Here is an 18,716-nt window from a genome sequence, read left to right on the forward strand (position 1 = left end):
GAGTAGTGCACTATATATACAGAGTAGGGACCAGGGAGCCGATTGGGACGTCCCCAGACTAGACAGGGGTCTAAGAGTAGTGCACTATATATACAGAGTAGGGACCAGGGAGCCGTTTGGGACGTCCCCAGACTAGACAGGGGTCTAAGAGTAGTGCACTATATATACAGAGTAGGGACCAGGGAGCCGTTTGGGACGTCCCCAGACTAGACAGGGGTCTAAGAGTAGTGCACTATATATACAGAGTAGGGACCAGGGAGCCGATTGGGACGTCCCCAGACTAGACAGGGGTCTAAGAGTAGTGCACTATATATACAGAGTAGGGACCAGACAGCCGTTTGGGACGTCCCCAGACTAGACAGGGGTCTAAGAGTAGTGCACTATATATATACAGAGTAGGGACCAGGGAGCCGTTTGGGACGTCCCCAGACTAGACAGGGGTCTAAGAGTAGTGCACTATATATACAGAGTAGGGACCAGGGAGCCGTTTGGGACATCCCCAGACTAGACAGGGGTCTAAGAGTAGTGCACTATATATACAGAGTAGGGACCAGGGAGCCGTTTGGGACGTCCCCAGACTAGACAGGGGTCTAAGAGTAGTGCACTATATATACAGAGTAGGGACCAGGGAGCCGTTTGGGACGTCCCCAGACTAGACAGGGGTCTAAGAGTAGTGCACTATATATACAGAGTAGGGACCAGGGAGCCGTTTGGGACATCCCCAGACTAGACAGGGGTCTAAGAGTAGTGCACTATATATACAGAGTAGGGACCAGGGCGGTTTGGGACGTCCCCAGACTAGACAGGGGTCTAAGAGTAGTGCACTATGTATACAGAGTAGGGACTATGGGCCCTAGTTCCTTATTCCCTACCTAGTTCACTATGGGCCCTAGTTCCTTATTCCCTACCTAGTTCACTATGGGCCCTAGTTCCTTATTCCCTACCTAGTTCACTATGGGCCCTAGTTCCTTATTCCCTATCTAGTTCACTATGGGCCCTAGTTCCTTATTCCCTATCTAGTTCACTATGGGCCCTAGTTCCTTATTCCCTATCTAGTGCACTATGGGCCCTAGTTCCTTATTCCCTAGTTCCTTATTCCTTATCTAGTGCACTATGGGCCCTAGTTCCTTATTCCCTATCTAGTGCACTATGGGCCCCAGTTCCTTATTCCCTACCTAGTTCACTATGGGCCCTAGTTCCTTATTCCCTACCTAGTTCACTATGGGCCCTAGTTCCTTATTCCCTATCTAGTTCACTATGGGCCCTAGTTCCTTATTCCCTATCTAGTTCACTATGGGCCCTAGTTCCTTATTCCCTATCTAGTGCACTATGGGCCCTAGTTCCTTATTCCCTAGTTCCTTATTCCTTATCTAGTGCACTATGGGCCCTAGTTCCTTATTCCCTATCTAGTGCACTATGGGCCCCAGTTCCTTATTCCCTATCTAGTGCACTATGGGCCCTAGTTCCTTATTCCCTATCTAGTGCACTATGGGCCCCAGTTCCTTATTCCCTATCTAGTGCACTATGGGCCCTAGTTCCTTATTCCCTATCTAGTGCACTATGGGCCCTAGTTCCTTATTCCCTATCTAGTTCACTATGGGCCCTAGTTCCTTATTCCCTATCTAGTGCACTATGGGCCCTAGTTCCTTATTCCCTATCTAGTGCACTATGGGCCCTAGTTCCTTATTCCTTATCTAGTTCACTATGGGCCCTAGTTCCTTATTCCCTATCTAGTTCACTATGGGCCCTAGTTCCTTATTCCCTATCTAGTGCACTATGGGCCCTAGTTCCTTATTCCCTATCTAGTTCACTATGGGCCCTAGTTCCTTATTCCCTATCTAGTGCACTATGGGCCCTAGTTCCTTATTCCCTATCTAGTTCACTATGGGCCCTAGTTCCTTATTCCCTATCTAGTACACTATGGGCCCTAGTTCCTTATTCCCTATCTAGTGCACTATGGGCCCTAGTTCCTTATTCCCTATCTAGTTCACTATGGGCCCTAGTCCCTTATTCCCTATCTAGTTCACTATGGGCCCTAGTCCCTTATTCCCTATCTAGTGCACTATGGGCCCTAGTTCCTTATTCCCTAGTTCCTTATTCCCTATGTAGTGCACTATGGGCCCTAGTTCCTTATTCCCTATCTAGTTCACTATGGGCCCTAGTTCCTTATTGCCTATCTAGTTCACTATGGGCCCTAGTTCCTTATTCCCTATCTAGTGCACTATGGGCCCCAGTTCCTTATTCCCTACCTAGTTCACTATGGGCCCTAGTTCCTTATTCCCTATCTAGTTCACTATGGGCCCTAGTTCCTTATTCCCTATCTAGTTCACTATGGGCCCTAGTTCCTTATTCCCTATCTAGTGCACTATGGGCCCTAGTTCCTTATTCCCTATCTAGTTCACTATGGGCCCTAGTTCCTTATTCCCTATCTAGTTCACTATGGGCCCTAGTTCCTTATTCCCTATCTAGTTCACTATGGGCCCTAGTTCCTTATTCCCTATCTAGTTCACTATGGGCCCTAGTTCCTTATTCCCTATCTAGTTCACTATGGGCCCTAGTTCCTTATTCCCTATCTAGTGCACTATGGGCCCTAGTTCCTTATTCCCTATCTAGTGCACTATGGGCCCTAGTTCCTTATTCCCTATCTAGTGCACTATGGGCCCTAGTTCCTTATTCCCTATCTAGTGCACTATGGGCCCTAGTTCCTTATTCCCTATCTAGTTCACTATGGGCCCTAGTTCCTTATTCCCTATCTAGTTCACTATGGGCCCTAGTTCCTTATTCCCTATCTAGTGCACTATGGGCCCTAGTTCCTTATTCCCTATCTAGTTCACTATGGGCCCTAGTTCCTTATTCCCTATCTAGTGCACTATGGGCCCTAGTTCCTTATTCCCTATCTAGTGCACTATGGGCCCTAGTTCCTTATTCCCTATCTAGTTCACTATGGGCCCTAGTTCCTTATTCCCTATCTAGTGCACTATGGGCCCTAGTTCCTTATTCCCTATCTAGTTCACTATGGGCCCTAGTTCCTTATTCCCTATCTAGTTCACTATGGGCCCTAGTTCCTTATTCCCTATCTAGTGCACTATGGGCCCTAGTTCCTTATTCCCTATCTAGTTCACTATGGGCCCTAGTTCCTTATTCCCTATCTAGTGCACTATGGGCCCTAGTTCCTTATTCCCTATCTAGTGCACTATGGGCCCTAGTTCCTTATTCCCTATCTAGTTCACTATGGGCCCTAGTTCCTTATTCCCTATCTAGTGCACTATGGGCCCTAGTTCCTTATTCCCTAGTTCCTTATTCCCTATGTAGTGCACTATGGGCCCTAGTTCCTTATTCCATATCTAGTTCACTATGGGCCCTAGTTCCTTATTGCCTATCTAGTTCACTATGGGCCCTAGTTCCTTATTCCCTATCTAGTTCACTATGGGCCCTAGTTCCTTATTCCCTATCTAGTTCACTATGGGCCCTAGTTCCTTATTCCCTATCTAGTTCACTATGGGCCTTAGTTCCTTATTCCCTATCTAGTTCACTATGGGCCCTAGTTCCTTATTCCCTATCTAGTTCACTATGGGCCTTAGTTCCTTATTCCCTATCTAGTGCACTATGGGCCCTAGTTCCTTATTCCCTATCTAGTGCACTATGGGCCCTAGTTCCTTATTCCCTATCTAGTTCACTATGGGCCCTAGTTCCTTATTCCCTATCTAGTGCACTATGGGCCCTAGTTCCTTATTCCCTAGTTCCTTATTCCCTATCTAGTGCACTATGGGCCCTAGTTCCTTATTCCCTATCTAGTGCACAGCCTCACCTCATGCCAGTCTGTCCATTAACCCACTAGATTCATATTGCCCCCATATCTCTCACACACGCACACACACACACGTTGGAATGATAAGTCATGATTTAATACTTTTAATGTGAGTCATTATAAAACAACAGTCCAAGTCACATAGCAACACACCGATCACATAGCAACGCACCGATCACATAGCAACGCACCGATCACATAGCAACACATTTCAAACCCCTCAAGTCATTCTCTCTCATCCGAGTATCATGTCAATAATCTAATTATTGTGTTGGGGAGTTAAAACTGGGGCCGTTCTCTGGCTTCGTCTCAAAATGGCCCCCGATTCCCTATATAGTGGACTACTGGCCCCCTATTCCCTATATAGTGGACTACTGGCCCCCTATTCCCTATATAGTGGACTACTGGCCCCCTATTCCCTATATAGTGGACTACTGGCCCCCTATTCCCTATATAGTGGACTCCTGGCCCCCTATTCCCTATATAGTGGACTCCTGGCCCCCTATTCCCTATATAGTGGACTCCTGGCCCCCTATTCCCTATATAGTGGACTCCTGGCCCCCTATTCCCTATATAGTGGACTCCTGGCCCCCTATTCCCTATATAGTGGACTCCTGGCCCCCTATTCCCTATATAGTGGACTCCTGGCCCCCTATTCCCTATATAGTGGACTCCTGGCCCCCTATTCCCTATATAGTGGACTCCTGGCCCCCTATTCCCTATATAGTGGACTACTGGCCCCCTATTCCCTATATAGTGGACTACTGGCCCCCTATTCCCTATATAGTGGACTACTGGCCCCCTATTCCCTATATCGTGGACTACTGGCCCCCTATTCCCTATATAGTGGACTACTGGCCCCCTATTCCCTATATAGTGGACTACTGGCCCCTATTCCCTATATAGCGGACTACTAGTAGTGAATAGGATGGCATCTGGGACTGCCATTCCAACAACCACTGAAACCCCCCCCCCCCCCCCCCCCCCCAACACCTTCCTTCTGCACACACCATGGGTGTCCCACTTAAATCAGTCCCCCCCGTATTGTCCAACCTTAAGTGGTCCCCCTCTGCCCTCCTGATGCGTTGGTCAACTCAGGTTGACTGTGTGAATGTGTGTGTTGCTGACTGATATGGATCATACATCTATAGCCAGTGGTGGAGTGGTCGACCCCTCTTTGTCTTCCCAGGTAATTACCCCCCTTTATCTTCCCAGGTAATTACCCCCCTTTGTCTCCCCAGGTAATTACCCCCCTTTGTCTCCCCAGGTAATTACCCCCCTTTGTCTTCCCAGGCAATTACCCCCCCACTACATCACTGGTTATAATGTACAGAACGAGACATCAACATGAACAGAGTCCTGTAGTAGCTCATATTCTGGATTGGAGAACTTTATATTGTAGATATTGTAGTATATTATATTGTAATACAGTGTATCTAGAGTAGCTTTATGGAGGGAGAGAGGAATCTGAAAGGAGGAGACGTCAGGATTCAGGTAAAGGTGAGTCCAGGTGATCAGGTTATTCTGTCGCTGCCTTCCTCTTCTCTAACAGATTCTTCAGGAAGAACTCACCTGAGAGAGAAGAGAGAGGAGTGGAGAATGAGAGGAGATGAGAATGGAGTGGAGAATGAGAGGAGTGGAGAATGGAGTGGAGAATGAGAGGAGTGGAGAATGGAGTGGAGAATGAGAGGAGTGGAGAATGAGAGGAGAATGGAGTGGAGAGGAGAATGAGAGGAGTGGAGAACGAGAGGGGTGGAGAATGAGAGGAGTGGAGAGGGGTGAAGAATGAGAGGAGAGGAGAATGGAGTGGAGAATGAGAGGAGTGGAGAATGGAGTGGAGAATGAGAGGAGTGGAGAATGGAGTGGAGAATGAGAGGAGTGGAGAATGAGAGGAGAATGGAGTGGAGAGGAGAATGAGAGGAGTGGAGAACGAGAGGGGTGGAGAATGAGAGGAGTGGAGAGGGGTGAAGAATGAGAGGAGTGGAGAACGAGAGGGGTGGAGAATGAGAGGAGTGGAGAACGAGAGGGGTGGAGAATGAGAGGAGTGGAGAATGAGAGGAGTGGATGGGTGTGTGTCTCCGTGTCTCTGTGTGTCTCACCTGCTTTGTATGAGGAGCGCACTAAGGGTCCGCTGGCTGTGTAGACGAATCCCATCTCCTTCCCCACCTCCTCCCAGTGGACAAACCTCTCAGGAGTTACATACTCCTCCACCTGTGCACACACACACACACACACACACACACCACACACACACACACACACACACACGGTTATTCTGAACTGAAATCCTGCTGCCTGGGTGGTTAGCTCTGTGTGTGTGTGTGTGTGTGCTGTACCTTGAGGTGGCGTTTGGTGGGCTGCATGTACTGTCCCAGTGTTAGACAATCCACTCCTGCCTCTCTCAGCTCTGTCAACAACAACAACAACAACGTTACTGGTTACAAATATATAATATCTGTTAGTCTCTCCCAGACGTGTGTGTGTGTGTGTGTGTGTGTGTGTGTGTGTGTACCGCTCAGTGTGTTATAAATCTGCCGGTCCGTCTCTCCCAGACGTTGTGTGTGTGTGTGTACCAGTCAGTGTGTTATAAATCTGCTGGTCCATCTCTCTCAGACGTGTGTGTGTATACCAGTCAGTGTGTTATAAATCTGCTGGTCCATCTCTCCCAGACGTGTGTGTGTATACCAGTCAGTGTGTTATAAATCTGCTGGTCCATCTCTCCCAGACGTGTGTGTGTATACCAGTCAGTGTGTTATAAATCTGCTGGTCCATCTCTCCCAGACGTGTGTGTGTATACCAGTCAGTGTGTTATAAATCTGCTGGTCCATCTCTCCCAGACGTGTGTGTGTATACCAGTCAGTGTGTTATAAATCTGCTGGTCCATCTCTCCCAGACGTGTGTGTGTATACCAGTCAGTGTGTTATAAATCTGCTGGTCCATATCTCCCAGACGTGTGTGTGTATACCAGTCAGTGTGTTATAAATCTGCTGGTCCATCTCTCTCAGACGTGTGTGTGTGTGTGTGTGTGTGTGTGTACCAGTCAGTGTGTTATAAATCTGCTGGTCCGTCTCTCTCAGACGTGTGTGTGTATACCAGTCAGTGTGTTATAAATCTGCCGGTCCGTCTCTCCCAGAAGTGTGTGTGTGTGTGTACCGCTCAGTGTGTTATAAATCTGCTGGTCCATCTCTCTCAGACGTGTGTGTGTGTGTGTGTGTGTACCGCTCAGTGTGTTATAAATCTGCCGGTCCGTCTCTCCCAGACGTTGTGTGTGTGTGTGTGTGTACCAGTCAGTGTGTTATAAATCTGCTGGTCCGTCTCTCCGAGACCCAACATGATGGAGGTCTTGGTGAGAATGTCTGGTTTGACGGCCTTGGCGTGACGCAGGACATTCAGGGATTGGTCGATGTTTGCCCGCGGATCACGGACGTGTCTGTGGGTTCAAAAGGTCATAAAAAGAAAATATGAATGATTTATTTTCCGTCAGTAAGTTAGGGACAATATATTCAGACTCAACGGTTCCTCTGGTGCCGATCTGTATTCAGGTGAACTGAAAAAACCTTTGAAACCAGTCCCAAATGGTGCCCTATTCCCTATGAAGTGCACCCTATTCCCTATGAAGTGCACCTTATTCCCTATGAAGTGCACCCTATTCCCTATGAAGTGCACTTCATTTGACATGCACCCTATTCCCTATGAAGTGCACTTCATTTGACATGCACCCTATTCCCTATGAAGTGCACTTCATTTGACATGCACCCTATTCCCTATGAAGTGCACTTCATTTGACATGCACCCTATTCCCTATGAAGTGCACTTCATTTGACATGCACACTATTCCCTATGAAGTGCACCCTGTTCCCTATGAAGTGCACTAAGATGGACCAGAGTCCATTATATGAAGGTTATTGTCTAGGATAGACGTGGTCCAACAGTCAAGTTTCTATTTAAAAAATGGGGGCGTTTTGCTGCCACCTGCTGGTCAGCCTCTTAACAAAGACAGTTCCTTCACACCAAGTCCATCGTCTCCTTCCCCCTTCCTGGTGGACAGGAGGTGTACTGCACCATGGGGGGGGGGGGGGGGGAAACAAATACGGTTCACTGGGGAATCCATTAAGAAAAATAGAAGTAGCCTGGAATCCAGAACCTGTTGTGTTAACATTCCACTCCTTGTACTCGGTGTCATGACGAGCACTGAAACAGACTGGAACCCAGGCTACAGCTGAAGGTGTTTCCTTTCATTGGGTTCACAGTGGAGCAGGTCAGGGAGAAACAGACTGGAACCCAGGCTACAGCTGAAGGTGTTTCATTGGGTTCACAGTGGAGCAGGTCAGGGAGAAACAGACTGGAACCCAGGCTACAGCTGAAGGTGTTTCATTGGGTTCACAGTGGAGCAGGTCAGGGAGAAACAGACTGGAACCCAGGCTACAGCTGAAGGTGTTTCATTGGGTTCACAGTGGAGCAGGTCAGGGAGAAACAGACTGGAACCCAGGCTACAGCTGAAGGTGTTTCATTGGGTTCACAGTGGAGCAGGTCAGGGAGAAACAGACTGGAACCCAGGCTACAGCTGAAGGTGTTTCATTGGGTTCACAGTGGAGCAGGTCAGGGAGAAACAGACTGGAACCCAGGCTACAGCTGAAGGTGTTTCATTGGGTTCACAGTGGAGCAGGTCAGGGAGAAACAGACTGGAACCCAGGCTACAGCTGAAGGTGTTTCATTGGGTTCACAGTGGAGCAGGTCAGGGAGAAACAGACTGGAACCCAGGCTACAGCTGAAGGTGTTTCATTGGGTTCACAGTGGAGCAGGTCAGGGAGAAACAGACTGGAACCCAGGCTACAGCTGAAGGTGTTTCATTGGGTTCACAGTGGAGCAGGTCAGGGAGAAACAGACTGGAACCCAGGCTACAGCTGAAGGTGTTTCATTGGGTTCACAGTGGAGCAGGTCAGGGAGAAACAGACTGGAACCCAGGCTACAGATGAAGGTGTTTCATTGGGTTCACAGTGGAGCAGGTCAGGGAGAAACAGACTGGAACCCAGGCTACAGCTGAAGGTGTTTCATTGGGTTCACAGTGGAGCAGGTCAGGGAGAAACAGACTGGAACCCAGGCTACAGATGAAGGTGTTTCATTGGGTTCACAGTGGAGCAGGTCAGGGAGAAACAGACTGATGGACCAGACAGACAGACAGGTAGACAGAGACCAGACAGACAGGTAGACAGACAGACAGGTAGAGTTATTCTGAGACCAGACAGACAGGTAGACAGACAGACAGGTAGAGGTATTCTGAGACCAGACAGACAGGTAGACAGACAGACAGGTAGAGTTATTCTGAGACCAGACAGACAGGTAGACAGACAGACAGGTAGAGGTATATTGACCAGGGTCCTAACAGTGTAGGAATGCTTTACAGTCTGCGTCCCCAAACGACCCCCCCTGTTCCCTATGGGCCCGAGTCAAACGTAGTCCCCTGTATAGGGAATAGGGTCACGTAGGGGTCAGGGCCCGAGTCAAACGTAGTCCCCTGTATAGGGAACAGGGTCACGTAGGGGTCAGGGCCCGAGTCAAACGTTGTCCCCTGTATAGGGAACAGGGTCACGTAGGGGTCAGGGCCCGAGTCAAACGTAGTCCCCTGTATAGGGAACAGGGTCACGTAGGGGTCAGGGCCCGAGTCAAACGTAGTCCCCTGTATAGGGAACAGGGTCACGTAGGGGTCAGGGCCCGAGTCAAACGTAGTCCCCTGTATAGGGAATAGGGTCACGTAGGGGTCAGGGCCCGAGTCAAACGTAGTCCCCTGTATAGGGAATAGGGTCACGTAGGGGTCAGGGCCCGAGTCAAACGTAGTCCCCTGTATAGGGAACAGGGTCACGTAGGGGTCAGGGCCCCGAGTCAAATGTAGTCCCCTGTATAGGGAACAGGGTCACGTAGGGGTCAGGGCCCGAGTCAAACGTAGTCCCCTGTATAGGGAACAGGGTCACGTAGGGGTCAGGGCCCGTACCTCTGCAGCTCGCGGACGGTCTCCACATTGTGGGCGTAAACGTCCAGCCCTGATTGGGCGATCTTCTCCACCGCTGCCAGGTCGCCTCGGAAATCAGGGGTCAGACATTCCACCATGATCTGGGACTTCCTGGATGAGACAACATTTAGTCAGAAGACAAAGTGGTTTAATAAGTCAGTCATATACAGATGAATGAAAGGATGATGGATGGATGAATGGATGATGGATGGATGAATGTCATATACAGACTGGACAGACAGATAGATGATGGATGGATGAATTAATTAATAGCTGAAAGGATGAATGGTGGATGAATTAATTAATAGCTGAAAGGATGAATGATGGATGATGGATGGATGAATTCATTAATGGCTGAAAGGATGAATGATGGATGATGGATGGATGAATTCATTAATGGCTGAAAGGATGAATGATGGATGATGGATGGATGAATTAATTAATGGCTGAAAGGATGAATGATGGATGATGGATGGATGAATTAATTAATGGCTGAAAGGATGAATGATGGATGATGGATGGATGAATTAATTAATGGCTGAAAGGATGAATGATGGATGGATGGATGAATTAATTAATGACTGAAAGGATGAATGATGGATGAATTAATGGCTGAAAGGATGAATGATGGATGGATGGATGAATTAATGGCTGAAAGGATGAATGATGGATGAATGGATAAATTAATGGCTGAAAGGATGAATGATGGATAGATGATGGATGAGTACCTCTCCTTCAGGTTGGAGACGGTCTTGGCAAAATGCTCCGCCCCTCCGTCAGCGATATCTGTCAAACACAACGACCCATTAACCAATCAGTTGACAGGCAGGTCATTAAGGTCACTGACGTCAGTCAGCACCAGTCAGACAAGATTCACATCAACAGCAGACGTTCAGAGAAAGCGTTTCATTGGACGGTGGACGCCATGGCTGCCCTGTGTCTATGAGAAATAAACAGGAAGTGGACCTGGAGAGGGAAGACTAGTGGATCAAGACAACAGAGAATGAAAAGAGATATTTGAGTCACGGCTCCCGAGTGGCACAGTGGTCTAAGGCACTGCATCTCAGTGCTAGAGGCGTCACTACAGACCCTGGTTCGATTCCAGGCTGTATCACAGCGGTCTAAGGCACTGCATCTCAGTGCTAGAGGCGTCACTACAGACCCTGGTTCGATTCCAGGCTGTATCACAGCGGTCTCAGTGCTAGAGGCATCACTACAGACCCTGGTTCGATTCCAGGCTGTATCACAGCGGTCTAAGGCACTGCATCTCAGTGCTAGAGGCGTCACTACAGACCCTGGTTCGATTCCAGGCTGTATCACAGCGGTCTAAGGCACTGCATCTCAGTGCTAGAGGCGTCACTACAGACCCTGGTTCGAATACAGGCTGTATCACAACCGGCTGTGATTGGGAGTCACGTAGGGCGGTGCTCAATTAGCCCAGCGTCGTCCGGGTTTGGACACTTATTTGAATAATTAATACAGGTAACGAGTGGAGGACAGAGGAGCCTCTTAAAGAAGAAGTTACAGGTCTGTGAGAGCCAGAAATCTTGTTTGTAGGTGACCAAATACTTATTTTCCACCATAATTTGCAAATAAATTCATAAAAAATCCTACAATGTGATTTTCTGGATTTTTTCCCCCTCATTTTGTCTGTCATAGTTGAAGTGTACCCATGATGAAAATTACAGGCCTCTCTCATCTTTTTAAGTGGGAGAACTTGCACAATTGGTGGCTGACTAAATACTTTTTTTGCCCCACTGTATATAAAAAGGGAGAGAGACAGAAGGAGATGTCTGTTACTACCGTCTCTGTCCACAGAGGTCAGAACCACATAGTCCAGTCCCCAGGCAGCGATGGGTCAGAGATAAACAGAGAGAGACAGAAGGAGATGTCTGTTACTACCGTCTCTGTCCACAGAGGTCAGAACCACATAGTCCAGTCCCCAGGCAGCGATGGGTCAGAGATAAACAGAGAGAGACAGAAGGAGATGTCTGTTACTACCGTCTCTGTCCACAGAGGTCAGAACCACATAGTCCAGTCCCAGGCAGCGATGGGTCAGAGATAAACAGAGAGAGACAGAAGGAGATGTCTGTTACTACCGTCTCAGTCTACAGAGGTCAGAACCACATAGTCCAGTCCCCAGGCAGCGATGGGTCAGAGATAAACAGAGAGAGACAGAAGGAGATGTCTGTTACTACCGTCTCTGTCCACAGAGGTCAGAACCACATAGTCCAGTCCCCAGGCAGCGATGGGTCAGAGATAAACAGAGAGAGACAGAAGGAGATGTCTGTTACTACCGTCTCTGTCCACAGAGGTCAGAACCACATAGTCCAGTCCCCAGGCAGCGATGGATCAGTGATAAACAGAGAGAGACAGAAGGAGATGTCTGTTACTACCGTCTCAGTCTACAGAGGTCAGAACCACATAGTCCAGTCCCCAGGCAGCGATGGGTCAGAGATAAACAGAGAGAGACAGAAGGAGATGTCTGTTACTACCGTCTCTGTCCACAGAGGTCAGAACCACATAGTCCAGCCCCCAGGCAGCGATGGGTCAGAGATAAACAGAGAGAGACAGAAGGAGATGTCTGTTACTACCGTCTCTGTCCACAGAGGTCAGAACCACATAGTCCAGTCCCCAGGCAGCGATGGGTCAGAGATAAACAGAGAGAGACAGAAGGAGATGTCTGTTACTACCGTCTCAGTCTACAGAGGTCAGAACCACATAGTCCAGTCCCCAGGCAGCGATGGGTCAGAGATAAACAGAGAGAGACAGAAGGAGATGTCTGTTACTACCGTCTCTGTCCACAGAGGTCAGAACCACATAGTCCAGTCCCCAGGCAGCGATGGGTCAGAGATAAACAGAGAGAGACAGAAGGAGATGTCTGTTACTACCGTCTCTGTCCACAGAGGTCAGAACCACATAGTCCAGCCCCCAGGCAGCGATGGCCTTGGCTGTGTTATAGGGCTCATCTGGGTCCAGGGGAGAGGGCTGACGAGCGGTCTTCACAGAACAGAACCTACAGCCACGGGTACATGTGTCCCCCATCAACTACAGAGAGAGAGAGGCAGAGAGAGAGAGAGAGAGAGAGAGGCAGAGAGAGAGAGAGAGGCAGAGAGAGAGAGAGAGGCAGAGAGAGAGAGAGAGGCAGAGAGAGAGAGAGAGGCAGAGAGAGAGAGAGAGAGGCAGAGAGAGAGAGAGAGGCAGAGAGAGAGAGAGAGGCAGAGAGAGAGAGAGAGGCAGAGAGAGCGAGAGAGAGAGAGAGGCAGAGAGAGAGAGGCAGAGAGAGAGAGGTAGACAGAGGGAGAGAGACAGAGGGAGAGAGACAGAGAGAGAGGTAGACAGAGAGAGAGAGACGGAGAGAGAGAGAGAGAGACACAGAGAGACACAGAGAGACAGAGAGACAGGCAGACAGAGAGACATGCGTATGTCAGTACGTGTGGTTGAGTCAATATGTCAATATGTGAGTCAATATGTGAGTAGTAAACTCACCATGATGGTGGCTGTGGCCGTACCATGTTCCCCTCCTCCCCAACACTCCCCAATGTTAGGACACCTGGCCTCCTCACACACCTAAACAACATGAAAACACTAGAACGAAACATACTTGAAAAGGTTCACACACACACCAAACACACACACACACACACACACACACCACACATATATACACACACACACACACCAAACACACACACACACACCACACATATATACACACACACACACACACACACACACCACACATATACACACACACACACACACACACACCACACATATATACACACACACACACACACACACACACACCAAACACACACACACACACACCACACATATATACACACACACACACACACACACCAAACACACACACACACACACACACACCACACACACACACACACACACACACACACCACACATATATACACACACACCAAACACACACACACACACACCAAACACACACACACACACACACACCAAACACACACACACACACACACACCACACATATATACACACACACACACCAAACACACACACACACACCACACATATATACACACACACACACACACACACACACACCCCAACTCACCGTGTGCAGGTTGAGGTCTCTCAGGGTGTTCTTCAGCTTGTTGTAGTTCTTACCAATAGGAATCTCAGTCTTCAGCCACGGGGGAAGTCTCAGCCTATCACAACAGTCACATTGGTTAGTGGACAGTCCTGTGTTCAACAGACTCAAGAGTTGTATTACACATGGAATAAACAAACATACAGTCAATAACACAATAGAAAAAGTCTATGTACAGTGTGTGCAAATGTAGTAGGATTAAGGAAGTAAGGCAATAAATAGGCCAATAGTGGCGAAGTAATTACAATATAGCAATTAAACACTGGAATGGTAGATCGGCAGAAGATGAATGTGCAGGTAGAGATACTGGGGTGCAAAGGAGTAAGATAAATAAATACCAGTATGGGGATGAGGTAGTTAGATGGGCTATTTATAGATGGGCTATTTATAGATGGGCTATGAACAGGTGCAGTGATCCGTAAAATGGTTCTATTAAAAAAAACTGTATATAGGGAATAGGTAGTGCAGACAAATTGTTTAGATACACACATAGGTCCCATTACATCTTATTCCCAAAATCTTGACCAGAGCCCCATGGGGTCAGAGTCGAAAGTAGTACACTACATAGGGAATAGAGTACCGTTTAGGAAGCAACATATATAGAAGGAACCTCTATTCCCCCCACCTCTCTCCCTTCTGTCTCTTCAGGTTACCCCTGTACTCCTCCCAGTTGTTCTTCTCAGACAGCTCCCCGGATATAAAGTCCTGGAGGCCGGGCCCGTCATCGGACAGCTCCTTCTTACGGTCCTTCTGTGTCTGGGATGACCTGGCCGCTGTGGTCAGTCCGCTGACGGCGTACACCTACACACGGACCGGATATTATCTCGCTACACATGATGCCTCTGCTAAATCAGTAACCCGAGGCCAGCGGCCAAGGAGGATCTAATCAGCTACTTATGTTAGCATTAGCCATACTTAGTTAGCTAGTATAAACATTGTATAAAACAAAGAGAGACATTTCAGTGATTATCGGTGCAATCTGGTCAAGTAGATTTACTTACATGTTGGTTGCATTTGGGATTCAACCACCGGGGGTTGCTGGAGAAACGACCCGCGATAAAATAACTTTGTTTGACCAAAGCCATGACTTTGTATAAAACAAACTAACATTTGCTAGCGTCTGTCATTGACAAAACATTTCTCTGAGATCGAGTACTTAGGCCTGGTATTAAAATAAAATTTAGAAAATAATAAATAATTTCGTCCGCTACTTAATGAATCAATTGATCTCGATTATTTTTATATACAGATTTATTCCAAATGCGATGTTTTTTCCCCCTGGGGACCAAAGACGTATAATTTATCAATATATCGCAGTATTTTGCATCCATCATCATCAATTGTTTAGTTACGTCTGATCAACGCGTAGCGCCGTAATGGCGTAAGCACGTACGAAGACTACAATTGCGTGCTGACGTCTTTCCTTCGTCCTTTCCTCTACTACCGGCGAGGTAAGAAATGGTGGATAACGTTTCTATCGATGAAAATCAAACTCCATCTATGTTCCTCGATATCTAAAACGCGTAATTTTTCACCTTTACCAATTTGCTATATGTATATTGACGTTTCGCATTTGTTATTTCCACCCCCAAAACCAGTCGATATACCTATATAGTTTGTTTTGCCACCCACCCCTCTATCCTAGGCCCCCATGCCTGCCTATCCGTCTTTTAGTAGCCAGGGCAACGTGAATAATGCTCAATGTGTGTAACATATAACGTTTGTCTTGTATGTACATGGTCGCATTGTTTCAGACCGTTTTAATTACATGTGTAGGTTATAAAAGTTGTTTGCCGTGGGAGAGGGGGGGGGCAGTGTTCATGACTCGCTATCTGACTGGTTAGTTGCATGCCTGTCTGTTATAGTTGACTAGTTACGTGTCCTTCTGCGTCTTTTAATTAACGTTTAACGTTAAGGGTTTAATTTGGACAGTCAACTGGATGTACCGGGTTACATATTGTATGACATTGTTAACGAGTTACCTAAATATGACAGTCGTGTAAACACACACACACTCATGATGTTGCTAGATACCTGCCTGACGTTAGTTAACTAAAGTTAAAAGTCCTGAAATCCCCAGTCCGCTCCGTAACGTTAGTTGGTTAATATAATGTATTGTAATCGTCAACTCCACCTAACTTGACTCTCTTGTCTAACCCCAGAATGAAGACCATTCTCAGTAACCAGACTGTGGATATCCCCGACGGTGGTGAGTTGAACTACCTTAAAATCCGCTGTTCATTTACTGAACCATCCAACATGTTGATAACCGTGGATCAATAGACTAGAGTCAAATGTTTACCTATGTTGCCTAGTGAGTTATTGGTTCAACCCCCAGAAAAGGACTACACTTAACTTAATGCCATTCCGCTAAGTTACTGTAGTCTGTCTCTGGCTGACATCCTCAAGAGGTTTCGCTCGTTCCTGTCTTCATCAATCCAGCGTTTTAGCCTGACTATAGTTGGGTTTAAATGTGATATATTCTAGTGGCGTGGTTAAGATTGTCTAGCTAGTTACTGGTTCTGTGTGTGTGTGTCTAACCCCTGTTGTCTCTGCCGTGCCCCCCAGTCGAGGTGAGGCTGAAGGGACGGACCGTCATCGTCAAGGGTCCCCGGGGGGTTCTCCGCAGGGAGTTCAACCACATCAACCTGGAACTCAGCCTGTTGGGGAAGACGCACAAAAAGGTATGGAGACTTGTCTATAGAGAGTACTTGGCGATGGCTTCATCCTACACTTAAATGCACTGGTACTCATCATGCCCAGGGCTCTAAAGTACGGCGAAGTATTTTGCTGTGCGATCTGTGGAGTTTTACGTTCGGGAGTACAGGGGAGATGCACCTCTGTCGCTAGGCTGCCCTGTCGCTAGGCTGCGAAAAGAACTGAGTAAATAGTTCCTTATATAGTGAGAGGTATTAATGCCATCCTGTTGTTTACGGCAGGGTAGCCTAGTGGTTAGAGTGTAGGGGCGGCAGGGTAGCCTAGTGGTTAGAGTGTAGGGGCGGCAGGGTAGCCTAGTGGTTAGAGCGTTGGCCTAGTAACCGGAAGGTTGCAAGTTCAAACCCCCGAGCTGACAAGGTACAAATCTGTCATTCTGCCCCTGAACAGGCAGTTAACCCACTGTTCCTAGACCAGTTAACCCACTGTTCCTAGACCAGTTAACCCACTGTTCCTAGACCAGTTAACCCACTGTTCCTAGACCAGTTAACCCACTGTTCCTAGACCAGTTAACCCCACTGTTCCTAGACCAGTTAACCCACTGTTCCTAGACCAGTTAACCCACTGTTCCTAGACCAGTTAACCCCACTGTTCCTAGACCAGTTAACCCACTGTTCCTAGACCAGTTAACCCCACTGTTCCTAGACCAGTTAACCCCACTGTTCCTAGACCAGTTAACCCCACTGTTCCTAGACCAGTTAACCCACTGTTCCTAGACCAGTTAACCCACTGTTCCTAGACCAGTTAACCCACTGTTCCTAGACCAGTTAACCCACTGTTCCTAGACCAGTTAACCCACTGTTCCTAGACCAGTTAACCCACTGTTCCTAGACCAGTTAACCCACTGTTCCTAGACCAGTTAACCCACTGTTCCTAGACCAGTTAACCCACTGTTCCTAGACCAGTTAACCCACTGTTCCTAGACCAGTTAACCCACTGTTCCTAGGCCGTCATTGAAAATAATCTGTTCTTAACTGAGTTGCCTAGTTAAATAAAGGTAAAATTTAAAAAAACAACAACAGTTGTTTCGACAAGCAACAGTTTCCTGAGCTTTGTGTGTTTTTAGGGTGCAGACATCTCCCTTCAAGTTACACAACCCCTGATTCTGCCAACACACATCTCCCTTCAAGTTATACAACCCCTGATTCTGCCAACACACATCTCCCTTCAAGTTATACAACCCCTGATTCTGCCAACACACATCTCCCTTCAAGTTACACAACCCCTGATTCTGCCAACACACATCTCCCTTCAAGTTATACAACCCCTGATTCTGCCAACACACATCTCCCTTCAAGTTACACAACCCCTATGTCCTGTTACCTCATTGGCTAGCTACCAACCTGGTAACTTTGGCTGATCCAATCATGTGGGGACACAGAAGGGAACCTTCTGATCGTTGCTTTTTCGATTTAATGGTGTCGTGAAGCGTTGCTAACTGATAGTTCTGCTGGTGAATCACATGTATTTATAAAGCCCCTTCGTACATCAGCTGATACCTCAAAGTGCTGAACAAGAAACATCTCTCCTCTCTCTGTGTTCCAGCTGCGTGTGGATAAATGGTGGGGCAACAGGAAGGAGCTGGCGACAGTCAGAACCATCTGCAGTCACGTCCAGAACATGATCAAGGGAGTCACCATGGTGAGTGTTGACCCTACTGTTTAGTTACCATGGTGAGTGTTGACCCTACTGGTAGTTACCATGGTGAGTGTTGACCCTACTGTTAGTTACCATGGTGAGTGTTGACCCTATTGTTAGTTACCATGGTGAGTGTTGGCCCTACTGTTAGTTACCATGGTGAGTGTTGACCCTACTGTTACTTACCATGGTGAGTGTTGGCCCTACTGTTAGTTACCATGGTGAGTGTTGACCCTACTGTTACTTACCATGGTGAGTGTTGGCCATACTGTTAGTTACCATGGTGAGTGTTGGCCCTATGGTTAGTTACCATGGTGAGTGTTGACCCTACTGGTAGTTATCATGGTGAATGTTGGCCCTACTGTTAGTCACCATGGTGACTGTTGACCCAACTGTTAGTTACCATG

The 18,716-nt window shown here is 47.6% G+C and overlaps 2 protein-coding genes across 4 annotated transcripts in view; one reads left to right on the top strand and one right to left on the bottom strand.

Moving 5' to 3' along the window:
- Positions 1-3,886: 3,886 nt before the first annotated feature.
- LOC116360088 (lipoyl synthase, mitochondrial-like) lies at positions 3,887-15,105 on the bottom strand. Its single transcript, XM_031814618.1, has 11 exons — positions 14,958-15,105; positions 14,582-14,757; positions 13,921-14,014; positions 13,305-13,385; positions 12,707-12,863; positions 10,544-10,601; positions 9,798-9,926; positions 7,093-7,238; positions 6,145-6,215; positions 5,908-6,019; positions 3,887-5,380 (listed from the first exon to the last, which is right to left on the bottom strand). The coding sequence occupies exons 1-11, from the start codon at positions 15,039-15,041 to the stop codon at positions 5,328-5,330; spliced, it is 1,161 nt and encodes a 386-aa protein (XP_031670478.1). The 5' UTR covers positions 15,042-15,105; the 3' UTR covers positions 3,887-5,327.
- Positions 14,714-18,716, top strand: part of LOC116352818 (ribosomal protein L9) — a 9,539-nt gene continuing 5,536 nt past the window's right edge. The window contains exons 1-4 of one of the 3 annotated variants that reach the window (XM_031814620.1): positions 14,714-15,407; positions 16,119-16,165; positions 16,525-16,640; positions 18,217-18,312. In XM_031814620.1, coding sequence (XP_031670480.1) covers positions 16,120-16,165; positions 16,525-16,640; positions 18,217-18,312 — 258 coding nt within the window. In that variant the 5' untranslated portion in view covers positions 14,714-15,407; position 16,119. Of the gene's footprint in view, positions 15,660-16,118; positions 16,166-16,524; positions 16,641-18,216; positions 18,313-18,716 lie in introns of all 3 variants that reach the window. The other 2 variants (XM_031814622.1, XM_031814621.1) reach the window with 2 other exon arrangements.

The sequence above is a fragment of the Oncorhynchus kisutch genome, unplaced genomic scaffold, assembly GCF_002021735.2.
Source record: "Oncorhynchus kisutch isolate 150728-3 unplaced genomic scaffold, Okis_V2 Okis07a-Okis12b_hom, whole genome shotgun sequence".
In the NCBI taxonomy this organism is placed as follows: domain Eukaryota; kingdom Metazoa; phylum Chordata; class Actinopteri; order Salmoniformes; family Salmonidae; genus Oncorhynchus; species Oncorhynchus kisutch.

Bases quoted from the DNA above. Each gene is read 5' to 3' on its own strand.
- LOC116360088 (XM_031814618.1), bottom strand. From the start codon at position 15,041: ATGGCTTTGGTCAAACAAAGTTATTTTATCGCGGGTCGTTTCTCCAGC. The intron at 13,386-13,920 runs GTGAGTTGGGGT...CATGTTGTTTAG, and splicing joins GAGACCTCAACCTGCACACG to GTGTGTGAGGAGGCCAGGTG. The intron at 9,927-10,543 runs GTACTCATCCAT...TGTCTCATCCAG, and splicing joins GTCTCCAACCTGAAGGAGAG to GAAGTCCCAGATCATGGTGG.